The 12902-nt window shown below is 35.7% G+C and overlaps 1 protein-coding gene across 1 annotated transcript; it reads left to right on the top strand.

The window, feature by feature from the left end:
• The first annotated feature begins 492 nt into the window (after positions 1 to 492).
• On the top strand, positions 493 to 3613 carry LOC130235890 (serine/threonine-protein kinase pim-3-like). Its single transcript, XM_056466414.1, has 5 exons — positions 493 to 567; positions 688 to 738; positions 2633 to 3014; positions 3101 to 3277; positions 3480 to 3613. Exons 1-5 carry the CDS (start codon positions 502 to 504, stop codon positions 3611 to 3613), a joined length of 810 nt encoding a protein of 269 aa, XP_056322389.1. The 5' UTR covers positions 493 to 501.
• The last annotated feature ends 9289 nt before the right edge of the window (positions 3614 to 12902 follow it).

The raw sequence follows: 12902 nt of genomic DNA, 5'->3' as shown, positions 1-12902 counted from the left end.
GAGCCAGAGTCTGAGCCAGAGTCTGAGCCAGAGTCTGAGCCAGAGCCAGAGTCTGAGCCAGAGTCTGAGCCAGAGTCTGAGCCAGAGTCAGAGCCCAAGCCTGAGCCTGAGCCTGAGTCAGAGCCAGAGCGGGATGATGAAGTGGACCCTGAGGCAATGCCTGTTGAAGTTAGGCCTAAAATCACAAAACTAGCTGACCCTGAGTCAGTATGTGTGCCAGGCCAGGTTCCTGAGGAGCCAACAGAGGCTTCTGTGCTCACTTGTAGTAAGTCATAATTTTCTTCTATTTTTTGTAATTCATAATTAATATAAATTAGTAATCAATTTATTCCTGCCGATCTGATGGAAGTCACTGCTTTTAGCTCACTCCATTAGATCCAGATTTAAAGAATAAAAGTCATTTATTTTATCCGTTTCATACCAGACAATTCAAGTGAATGTCCGTGTTCTTTTTCTGTGTGTTTTACAGGATTTGAGCTGTCCCGTTTTGAAGTAGACGCCATGATTGGAAGAGGAGCTTTTGGCAAGGTCTATGTGGCATCTCACAAACTTAATAAAAGTGAAAAGGTAGAGAACTATTCTTTAAGTTCTGTCAACATTTTCCTCCTGATTATTTAATATAAATAATTTGTTGGCTTTAATTTGCCATTTATTAAGAAAAATTGACTGTTTTTTTTTCTTTCGCAGATTGCCCTGAAGTATATCGTCAAGCGTAAACACGACCGCTATCTCAACATTGTAAGTTGAATAATTTACACAATAATGAAAATGTGCTGACCGTTTACTCATCCTTCACTTGTCCCATACCTGTCTAAACCACTTTAAACTGAACTCAAAAACAGTTATGTTGGAAACAGGTAGCCACTGACTTCTATTAGAGAAAAAGAAAATACTTTTGAAGTCAATGCTTACTGGTTTTCAACATTTTTCAAAATATCTTCTTTTGTGTTTTTTCTTTCTTTGAGTCTAATTTTGAACACATGAATGTAGGGCTGTGAAATTAATGAAAATTCATTTAACGTTAAACATTTATAGCCCCTTGTAAAGCATTAAGTTCTACACAAGGCTCAGTTTCACATGGAAATCAGTGGAGTCATGTAACGTGACTTTTGCAGCATGAGATGTGCTTTATTTATTATAGTGTATACGATTCAACGATTTTATTATAGTGTATACAATGTCTTCAACAGTGCTAAAGAGAGCTCATGCTGTTGTGTGCATGTGCTCAGTCTCAGAGACGGACAGAACACACACATGTAGAGTCCTCTTTTAGCTTAAACTGCATGACTAAATGCTCAAATTAATTAAATTAATCAATTAATTTAAAAATACATTAACGTTATGTGTAAGATATCAGAAATGTTTAAGTAAATTTTATTTGCGGATGATACAAGTATCTTTTGTTGTGGCGATAATTTAGCAAAACATTTGGAGTTGATTAAAACAGAAATGAATAAATTGAAATTGGGGTTTGACGAAAACAATTTGTGATTAAATATAAGTAAAAAATATGTTATGCTATTTGGGAAATTAATACTATAGATAAATATCGATTTATATAATATATATATAGATATAGATTTATAATATAGATTTAAAATTGATAATGAAGTTATAGAAAGAGTATATGCAATTAAGTTTTGCAGTAATGTTATATTGCATAAAATTTGTTGGAAAACTCAAATGAATAATGTAATATCAAAATTAGTATAAACTGTAGCAATAGTGTATAGAGCAAGATATATCTTGGACAATAAATCAATGTATGTATTATATAACACACTTATGTTGCCATATATGAGTTATTGTATTAAAATTTGGGGGAATACATATCAATCTAACTTACGATCCTTATGTACAATACAGAAAAAAGTCATTAGACTGATAGAAAATGTGGGGAATTCGGAATATGTAAATGTAGAAATGGAGTCAAACATATAATATGTCAAAGATGCCAAAAGCATAAAATATGTCTAATGTAAAAAGAAGAGATAAAGTATAAAGAAGAAATAAGTTATAGACCAAGTGTGTCAAAACTCGGGCTTGGAGGGCCGGTGACCTGCATATTTTAGTTCCAACCCCAATTAAACACATGAACCAGCAAATCAAGCTCTTTCTAGGTATACTAGAAACTTCCAAGCACGTGTGTTGAAGTTTGTTTCATTTGGATATTTTTATTCTAGTGTATTTTTTGATGGCGGCTCATAGCAAGAAGGTCGCTGTTTCAAGTCCTGGCTGGGCCAGTTGGCATTTATGTGTGGAGTTTGCATGTTCTCCCCATGTTCGAGTTCAGTGCTCTGGTTTTCCCCCACAGTCCAAAGATATGTGCTATAGGTGAATTGGATAAACTAAATGGGCCGTAGTGTGTGAGTGTGAATGTAAGAGTGTATGAGTGTTTCCCAGTACTGGGTTGCAGCTGGAAGGGCACCCACTGTGTAAAACATATGCCGGAATAGTTGGCGGTTCATTCCGCTATGGTGACCCCTGATATATAAGGGACTAAGCCGAAGGAAAATGAATGAATGTATTTTTTATTCTTTTCCATAATTAAAAAATGTTTTTGTTACATTGTCCTATTCTTGTTTGGTAATATCTTATCTTTGAAATATGTTTGTTTTTATTATTTTTCTAGGATGGTCATTCCCCACCTCTGCTTGCGGAAGTGGTAATGATGCTTAGGTTGATGAAAGCTCCGTCATGTCCCAACATCGTCAGATTTCACGACTGGGTTGAGAACAAGACCAGCTTCCTTCTCATTATGGAGTACGCAGAGTCATGCCAGACCTTGGATAGTTACATCAGACATAGTTTGCGTATTAATGAAAACCAAGCACGCCTGTTAATAAGTCAGTTGATCCGAGCTGTAAAGTTCTGCGCCGAGCGTAGAGTTTTCCATGGTGATATCCACACAGCAAACATCCTGGTGACTACACCCCGATTAGAGCTCAAATTGATCGACTTTGGTTGTGCTTGGCCAGTTACCCGCAAGCTCTTCCACAGCTACGATTATCGAGGTGAGTTGGCATTTTGTGTTCGTTTCTTTGGTCACCGTATTATTGTCTTATGAAATGATTGAAGTCTGAAAATATCTCTGTTACAGGAGCCTTTTTATACACGCCACCTGAGATTTTAAGGCATCACAAATTCCATGCTAACCCGGCATATGTCTGGGCAATAGGCATCGTGCTGTATGAAATTTTGCATGGAGATTTGCCCTTTCATGACAGACAATCAGTAATGTTTGGACCAATTCGGAAAAACCCCAAGTTATCTGCAGGTAAGCAGACACCTCTGAACAATCTCAGCCTCAGTGACAGAAAAAAATATGTCATTCACAAGTAAAAAAGGATTAAATATAATGATTAGAGGCACTGTAGATATCAAAGTTATTGTTAACATTTGATGTAGTGAGATTTAAACACGTTCATGAATCTTGAGTATGCAGACATATTTCCTTTTTTCTCTATGACACTTTTCAGCATGCCAGGACCTGATTTCCAAGTGTATGAATCGCAGTCCAGTTAAGCGACTGAAGTTACAGCAAATAGAAGAGCACTGGTGGTTCAATCCAACGAACCCAAATCCTGTGCAGCAGATAAAAAAGAGGAGGTAGAGTAACACACCGAGTACAAAACTACATCTACATTCTTTTTTTGGTACATGCTATTTCTGCAGTCTATTGTTTTCTCTTCTGGTCCTTTTAGTTATCCGCGGGGTCTTAAAAAGTCTTAAATCTCAAAAGCTAAATTTTAGGCCATAAAAAGTCTTAAATCTACAGAAATGTTGTGTTGTGTGTCTTTATTTTTTCTTTGTTCATGTATAGCTACCCATTCTGGGGTTCGTTTCCGAAAAGCATCATTAACCAACTAAGGTCGCAAGTTCCGTCGTTACAAACATAGTTTTTTGATTTGGCATTTACCAAATCCATCGTTCCAACAAACATTCGCAAACTTGTACACTTCCAGCTACATCTCTACAGCTGTAGTTAAAAGCATAGTTCCTGGCTGTGTTCTATTTCCAGTTATCCCCCTATGCCCTATTCATTTAGAACATTCTAACATTTAAACTTGGAATGATTTAAAAAAGCATTAAGATCATCTGCTTTAGGTGTAATTTGCTTTCAAAGTTTTTCAGTTCAGTTTTAGTGATCTTCATATTGACAACTGCGTTCCCTTCATAGTGCACTTTGAAAACATGCCATTTTGAACACAGCCATGGCTCATGACGAAAGCTATAGGTGACCTTTAAAAGCGGAATTTACGCTACATCTCCAAAGCTTGTGAGAACAAAAATATATAACATAATGGTTTTAATTTATAGTAGGTTATTCAAATTATTATTATTAATTATTATTATTATTATTATTAAGTACGATTTATAAAGCTGCTATCTTAATAAATAGCTTACTGTAAATTAGGCCTATAACCATTAACAGATTATATGATTTATATATGAGATTAGAATACGTGTTAGCTTAGTGATTTTATATGGAATATTCTCTATAATATTTGTAAAGGAAATATTGCAAAAAATGTATGGGTTTTTTCTCTAAAGAAGTAGTTACTCCACCCTTCTAAACGTCTTAATGGACGATTGGTTTAAACGATGATTCTGCGACAGAGAATCTACGGTTTTGGGAAACACTCGTCACTACATTGTTCTTTTCCCAAACGATGCATCGTACTATAATAGTGCAGCCACGAAATATGTCAGTGTTTGGTAAACGCACGCCTGGCCATTAACACAACAATCCGTCTCAATAAAACTTTTAACTTTTTATTTAAAAGTAGCATTTAATTACTTTCCTTACAGTAACTTTCGCTTAAATGTACTCCATTTATTTACTGCTGAGGATACTGACCTGACCTCATTTTATAATTCTTAAATTGTTATTATTTTAGACTGAAGTAATTGATGTTATGAAGAAAAAAAGCCATGTTTTGTTTTATTCTTGGTAAGGGTTATAGGGTTTGTAAATAGTTATATTTGAAAATTAATTTTAAAAATGTAAAAAAAAAAATTATTATTATTGTATTATTAAATGTATTCAATTTTAATCCAGGGGTGCCCACACTTTTTCTTATAAAGGGCCAAAAACCAAACTTGATCGAGGGTGGTGGGCCAAAGGTAATACTGTATTACGTTAAAGTTGGTATGGGAAATTTCCTTATTTATTTAATAATTAAAAAAAAAAAAAAAACTAGAATACATTGCTTTATATTAACTAATGCAGTAACGTTTTCAACATTTTATGATGAACTTGATGAAGTCATTATATTAAAAACAAAAACAATCCCATAACAGAGTGAAGTTCAGTGGAGCACCAGTTATTGCCTTGATTTGCCTGCCTGTTAAAGGCATTTTCCCCAACCCTCCCCATCACTTTCTTCTCTGATGGGATGGTGGGCCAAATCAAAGGTTACCATGAGCCAACTTTTTTGATCATCTCTGTTTTAATCTTTTTTATAGGGCAAATGAAATTCTCTTCTAACTGGGATATTTAAAAAGCGTTTAGCCCTTTATAAGTCTAAAATTTCATTCATAATGGTCTTAAAAAGTCTAACTTGGTGAAACCTGCAGAACCCCTGTTGACACCCCTTCATATCACTGCTTAAATCCTTTTGTATGATCTCTGCTTGTTTTTCTCCATTTTAGAAAAGAAGTAAAGAAGCCAGCGAAAGTAAAGAAGCCAGCAAAACCAAAGAACCCAGCAAAAGCAAAGCGCCGTTAAGAGCACCAGATATTCAGTTATTAATTACTCCCTCATGTCATTCCAAACCCCTGAGACCTTACTTTTCTTCAGTGTCAGTTCATGGCGCATGTTGATGAGTGTTTATCATTATTTATTGTTTTTGTTTTATTATTTTTGTGTTTTTTTTCTTTACACACAAATGAAGTACAGCTTCTGAATTACAGTTGTAGCTCCAAACCCCTGACACCTTTCTTCATCTTCAGAAAACAAATGAAAATATTTTAGATGAAATCTGAGAGCTCTCTGATCCCCCATATAAATAAATATATATATATATATATATATATATATATATATATATATATATATATATATATATATATATATATATATATATATATATATATATATATATATATATATATATATATATATATATATATATATACTGCAAGGATGCAGAAATGTTCAAATTTTCATCAAACCATGAGAGCTCTGTCGTGCACTGTATGTGTCTCGCACTGCTGACGTTTACCTCAGGTGTGTCCACGCTTTGTTTAAATCAGAGGAAGTTGTGCAGGACTCTGGGTTATACGTCAGCAGCGTGACCTAGTGCGATACACATAGAGTGCAGTACAGTTTTATTATTTTTGTGTTTTTTTTCTTTACGCACAAATAAAGTACAGCTTCTTAATAACAGTTGAAGCTGAAAACCCCTGACACCTTTCTTCATCTTCAGAAAACAAATTAAAATATTTTAGATGAAATCCGAGAGTTCTCTGATCCTCTATATACCGCAAGAATACAGAAATCTTTAAATTCCAGAGAGCTCTGTCATGCACTGTACGCGTGTCGCACTGCTGATGTTTACCTCAGGTGTGTCCACGCTTTGTTTAAATCAGAGGAAGTCGCGCAGGCCTCTAGGTTATACATCAGCAGCACGACCAAGAGCGACACGCACACAGTGCACTGTGCTCTTATGAACGTGCGGTTTGAGAGCTCTCAGTCTTGTTTGAAAATGTTTTATTTGTGCTCTCAATATGCAATAATTATGAATATGAACTAAGGACATGAGGTGAGTAATTAATGACAAAAATGGTAATTAATGGTGCCTAGACCGCAGCTCTGCACAAGAAGATTGGCCAGAGGAGAAATGGTCGTACCCAACTGAGCCGGGTTTCTCTCGAGGTTTTTTTCCTTCACTTTTGTCAATCGGTGAAGTTTTGTTCCTCGCCACTGTCGCCACTGGCTTGCTTGGTTGGGACTTGTGGAGCTGCACATCGATGGATCTGCTGTTCAGTGTTTGGACTTTCAGCAGTAAAATTTAAACCACACTGAACTGAACTGAACTGAACTGAACTGAACTGAACCGAACTCTGAAAACTGGACTGAAAACTGGCTGCCACAGTCATCTCCTCTAAAGTTTCATCAAAGATCTGCTCAATGATTTTATAAATGAATTTGATGTTCTGCCATGAAAGAATAATTGTTTTATAATTGTGTTCATAATTGCTTTGTAATGAATTGCTTTTATGTATTGCTGGCTAATAATGAAAATAAAATCATGTGAATCAAACTGAAGCTCTAATAATCATTTCTGTGAGTTTTCTAAATTCCTCCTTACACAATTAAAGAGAAATTTCTCCCTAAACTATTTACTCAAGTGGTTTCAAACCTATGAATTTCTTTCTTCCGTTGAACACTAAAGAAGATACTTTGAAGAAATCTGTAACCATTGATGTCCATAGTAGGAAAATAAGTACAATGGAAGTCAATGGTTACAGGTTTCCAGCATTTTTCAAAATACCTTCTTTTGTGTTTAACAGAGGAAAAACACTGATAGTGAGGGCTGAGTAAAAGATGAGAGGATATTCATTACTGGGTGAAGGAATCTCTTTTGCAAACCACTACACAGCAGAATTTGGCCAGCAAACAATTTTGTGTTTAATAGACGTCTAATAGACATCTAAATGTAGACTAACATAAGGCTAAACTTGGGCTGTCAGTGAAAATCTAATTGACATAGCCCAAAACTAGACTAGTCATCAAATAGACAGATTAGACAGACTTTATATGTGTAGTCATTCATTTCTGTTTATTTAATGGCTAGTCTAGTTTTGGGCTATTCTTAATCGTCTATTAGATTTTCACTGACAGCCTAAATTTAGCCTTGTGTTAGCCAAGACGACTATGTTTAGACATTTATTAGATATCTTTTAAAAGCAAAAAAGCTGGATATAGCGAGTAAGGGTGACAACAGCTGGCGGGACAGAAGAGAAAGCAGTCAATAGTCCCAAATACTATGTTTACTATGATTTAACACAAATTCGTGGAGTCTGTTTAGCCACATGGAACCACAGAGAAGGTTATACTATGGGCAATATGTTGTTTTATGTAACAATATCATATACTAAAACAATAAATAGTGTACTGGGCTAATCTTTTTATTTAAACAGCAAAGTTTCAAACTGGACATTGTTAAACTGTAGATTCAAATGACAGTACATTTGAGCAAAATAAAATCTCAAATCACAAATGTTCAAACTTTGACAATCTCAGTTTAAAGCAACAGTTTAGACTTGAGTCACTTGACTGTGTTTGACAGCTTTCATGTAAACGGGCTCAAAGAGAAGTTCCTGAACACCTAAGGTCTACTTTTTAGGTGTCAAGCAGATCCATTGCATAGGTCAAACATTGGGAACACAAGCAGCTCTGGGTTCAGGCCTGTAAGAACAGCCATGATGATCTCAGCGTGATTTGTGTTCTGCTCAAGATTACTGCCATCACAACTTCCTGTCTGTTCTTCATTGTCCAGCAACATTAAGACAAAATCTACAAAAATAATAGATAGAAGAGAAACATTTGAAATCATTATTGAAAGAAACAAAAGACGCCAGTCAACTACATTAAAGCGTCTTTTAGAAGTAGCCAACAATAACTTTTAAATATATTTCTGTATTTAAATTTAAAATGTTTGAACAAATTTTTGGTCACCGTGCCGCCGCAGGTATATTACGTATGAACAATTTCTTCTGTAAAATCTACAGAATTTAAGGGTGTTTTTTAAGTAAACAGCCTAACAGTAAAATAATAGTTGGGTTTAGGTACTGGGATTAGGCATGTAGAAAAAGATCATACTTTAAAGGTGCAGTATGTAAATTTGACACCCAGTGGCTGAACTAGGTATTGCACTCCTGTATCAAAACAAACGCAGGTTGCCAGATTGAGGACAGAAGCGAGTCTCGAGCATAAAGGCTGATTTAAACAGTGTTCTAACTAAAAGCAACGGCACCCGATAGAAGGAATATTTTCCTCATTAAAATGAGTTTTTGTCCTCGAATTGATATATTAGAAACGGCTTCTATTTCTCACAAGTGAACAACAGAAAACTATGAATGATCACCTCAGGTAAACCTCATGTGCTTTATTCAGTGTTAAATGCTAACAATGTGAGTTTGAATGCCATTTCACATGACATTTATTGCCATACACTGAAAACAGCAGCAGATAGTTCACCTCAGATCTTGAAAATAAAATAAACTATTTGAAATGAACTTTAGAACTGTGACTTAGTGCAAGCCAAAACATATCAATGATTCAGCATGTAGCCTACATTTAAAAATGTTATAGAGGGTTAATGTGTATTAAATAGATTATAAACCTTACTATTTCATTCATGAGTGTATATTTCGTGCTTCTGAATGGCCGTATTTATATTTCTGTCGTGTTTCGTCTGGTGCAAACAGCCAAATTGCTCATCACTTCTTATCTTGTCAAGAAGCATGTTGTTTGGACACGTGGTTACAATGTAACCTGCTCACCTAATGTTTAGGTTCGTAATATTTATATTATTTGCTAATTAATAACCTGATGTGGAACTGAATCTGCATCTCATTTCGGAGTCTGCTACTGTCCACCTGAGGTCACATTTCGGTCACGGATCCATGCTTTCAGAGCATTTCTGAATGAATGAATAAAATATGTGGTTTTCCACCAAGGCAATCTGTGGTGTTGAAATATAATTGGCTAAACTGGCATTGGGCAGGCTAAAATTGCCAAAACAAAGACAGTGTTTAGGCACAGAAAACAGTTTTTAAAGCAGAATATCTGACTTCAGCATTGTTTTTCAGATAAACAAAAATGTTCACTTAGCATGTTTCTTAAATATGTATTTAAGGTATTTTTATCCTTTAGAAGAGTCAAAAACTTACATACAGCATCTTTAAAGGGTACCTATGGTAAAAAATCTACTTTTCAAGCTGTTTGGACAGACATATGTGCATGTATGGTGTATAGACCGTCATATTGGGGTGATATAAGCACACCCAGTGCTTTTTTTTAAATTTAACAACATAAAAAACGGTGGACCAATTGGAGCGGTTTTCAAACCGACCGCAACTTTACGTAGGAGTGCGATCCCCCACCCACCAATATTGATTGACAGGCGCGTCATCATATCCTCAGTTTGTTGATTCACATCCGCCATTTTCAGCGTGAGTCGAAGCGATATCACTAAAGGAACACCCTAGCTCTATTTTTAGATGCAAGGCTCATTGGGCTCAACACAAGAGCAATATTCTCCACATTATCGCTCTAAACGGAATTATTGGTTGTCTCTTTAGGTAGGTTTGCAAACATGTGTACTTCTCATTGAGTCTACCTTATACTTCAGCCGTTTGCATTTCTCGCGATCCCAGAAGCTCCCTGTGATCTTAACTAGCATGCGTTTTAGAATTCTAAACATAGGTTTCTATCAGGGTACATTCAAGTCGACGGCTGGGCGCCTGCAGACTTGAATTGCCGTTGTGTGTACTCTGATAGAAACCTATGTTTAGAATTCTAAAATGCGTGGCGTGACGATTCGGGACACTTCATGCTTCGAGCGGCACATCCGGGCCTCAGTCAAAGTTAATTCAGTGTGTGTGGTTATTAGTTTCTGTGTACAAGCTTGGCACTTGAAACTAGCACACAGTTGGCTGTAAAACTGTACAAAGACACATATGATTTTGTACTCTCTGCTTGGTCTGTGTCCGAGTCGTACATGTACGACTGAATACTGATCCTCTCACTCCTGCTCCTCTAAGTCTGCCTCTGTTGCAAACACAGAGCGGGTGAGCTCATGGCCCCACCCCCTTGTTACATTGGGCGGGAAGCCGAAACTAATTTACATGTGAAGCAACACACCCATAAATCAGCGAATTGTGGACACGCCCCCAATATGACACTTTTTAACACATTATAATAAAAAAATCTGAATTGTGTTTTAAACTGAACCTAAACTGGCACACTCAGAAGAGCCATAATATTAATATTAAATCATAAAAAAGAGGTAAACTATGTGCCCTTTAAAAGTACTTAAAAAAAGTACTTAAGTACTAAAGTGTTACAAAATAGGCTATATTGTAATTGAAATCTACAGACTCAAATTCATAAAATGCCACAAATGAGACATTTAAAAGTGTTTGGGATGTTATTAGACTGAATTTATATTTTTATGAAAACACACACACACACACACACACAAACACACACGCACGCACGCACGCACGCACACACACACACACACACACACACACACACACAAATATGGCATCTTAAAATATGGCATCTTGCTTTATCTCCAAAATGTAATAATTGCACTAAGACATGCAAAATCCTCAGTCATTTCGCAATCTGTCGGTCTGACCTCACAGATGCTTCAGAGCAAATTAAAACCTGTTTCAAGTCTTGTTAAATGTCTTCAGATTGGAGAGAGCCTAATAATCCTTTGCGGGTTTTAGTCGCATCTACAAACATCACTTTCTCATGACAATTAGATTAGATTAGATTAGATTTAACTTTATTGTCATTACACATGTACAAGTACAAGGCCACGAAATGCAGTTCAGGTCTAACCAGCAGTGCAGTAGCAGCAAGTGCAGGATATAGGTATAAGTTATAAAGTGCAGTTCTAGAAAAACTATGGTAATATTTACAGATGGATGTACTATCAACATTATATACAGGTTGTATTAGCTATGAACAGATTTACAATAAATGAATATATGTACAGGATACTATTAATAGCAGAAGTGTGCAGATAGATAAACATAATTACAAATGTCCATGTGCTGTGGGTATGTACAGTTCAAGTAAATGAATCAGTGCAATGAATATGTGCAAACTTTAAATGTGCAAATGTTAAATAGTGCAGTGGTTGTGAGGAGTATAAGTTAGAGGAGTGTGGGGGGTGTATTGGGGGGGGGGGGGGGGGGGCAAAAGAGTCAGTGAGGGGCAGAGTTCAAAAGGGAGACAGCTCTGGGGGAAAAGCTGTTCCTCAGTCTGCTGGTTTTTGTCCGGGGGAGCCTGAAGCGCCTGCCGGAAGGCTGCATTGTCTTGTGGGATCTGCATTGTCTTGTGGGATTAGACATTAATAATGCCAAAATGAGGATGAAAAATCGTATTTCACCTGCAGGATTGAGAGCAAGTGTCATAATGATTGCAGTTTTATATGTGAGTGACAAGGCAAAAAGAGCAGTCACTTAAACCCCAGGAGATTTTAATTATTGACCTCTTGGCAAAATATATACTCTGCTATGGAAAATAATAAGAGACAGCTTGACAATTCCCAGAATTTATGACTTATATGTTAGAGGAAAATGACATTTTGTTTGATTAAATGTTTAATACTGTAAACTACTGAGATTTCATCCAAATGTAAAAATTATCGCTGTTCATTTAGAGCATTTTTTAAAAATATAAATAACAAAAGGTGCCTTGTTTTCAGACATGAAAACATTCATATTTTGCCAATGTTTTAACTTCAGAAGAGTTGATGATGGAATGAGCCAGATTTTCAATCACAACAAATTAAAACTTGCTATTCTGACTAATTGTCATTTTCTGAAATAAATGTATGCTTTTATGGACGATACTTTTATTTAGAAATTGTAATGAAAGTTCTTTATAGAACCAAAGAAATATTAACATTTTATTCAAACACACAAACTGAGGATTTGTGATTTTCCATTGTTTATAAAATACTTCACTGCCACCTGCTGGATGAAGGACAAAGCAACACAAAGTTGTGAAACATGTTTTATTCTTTAGTCATTCTTTAGCTATTCAGTCACAATATCAGCACAGATTTTTGAAGAATCTGTATTTGATTTGTTTGATACTAAAATGTAAATTGCATTATATTAAAATGATTCTAAAGTCAAGAAAACTC

The sequence above is a fragment of the Danio aesculapii genome, chromosome 10 (assembly GCF_903798145.1).
Source record: "Danio aesculapii chromosome 10, fDanAes4.1, whole genome shotgun sequence".
Taxonomy (NCBI): Eukaryota; Metazoa; Chordata; class Actinopteri; order Cypriniformes; family Danionidae; genus Danio; species Danio aesculapii.
This window is presented reverse-complemented; position numbering and strand designations above follow the sequence as displayed.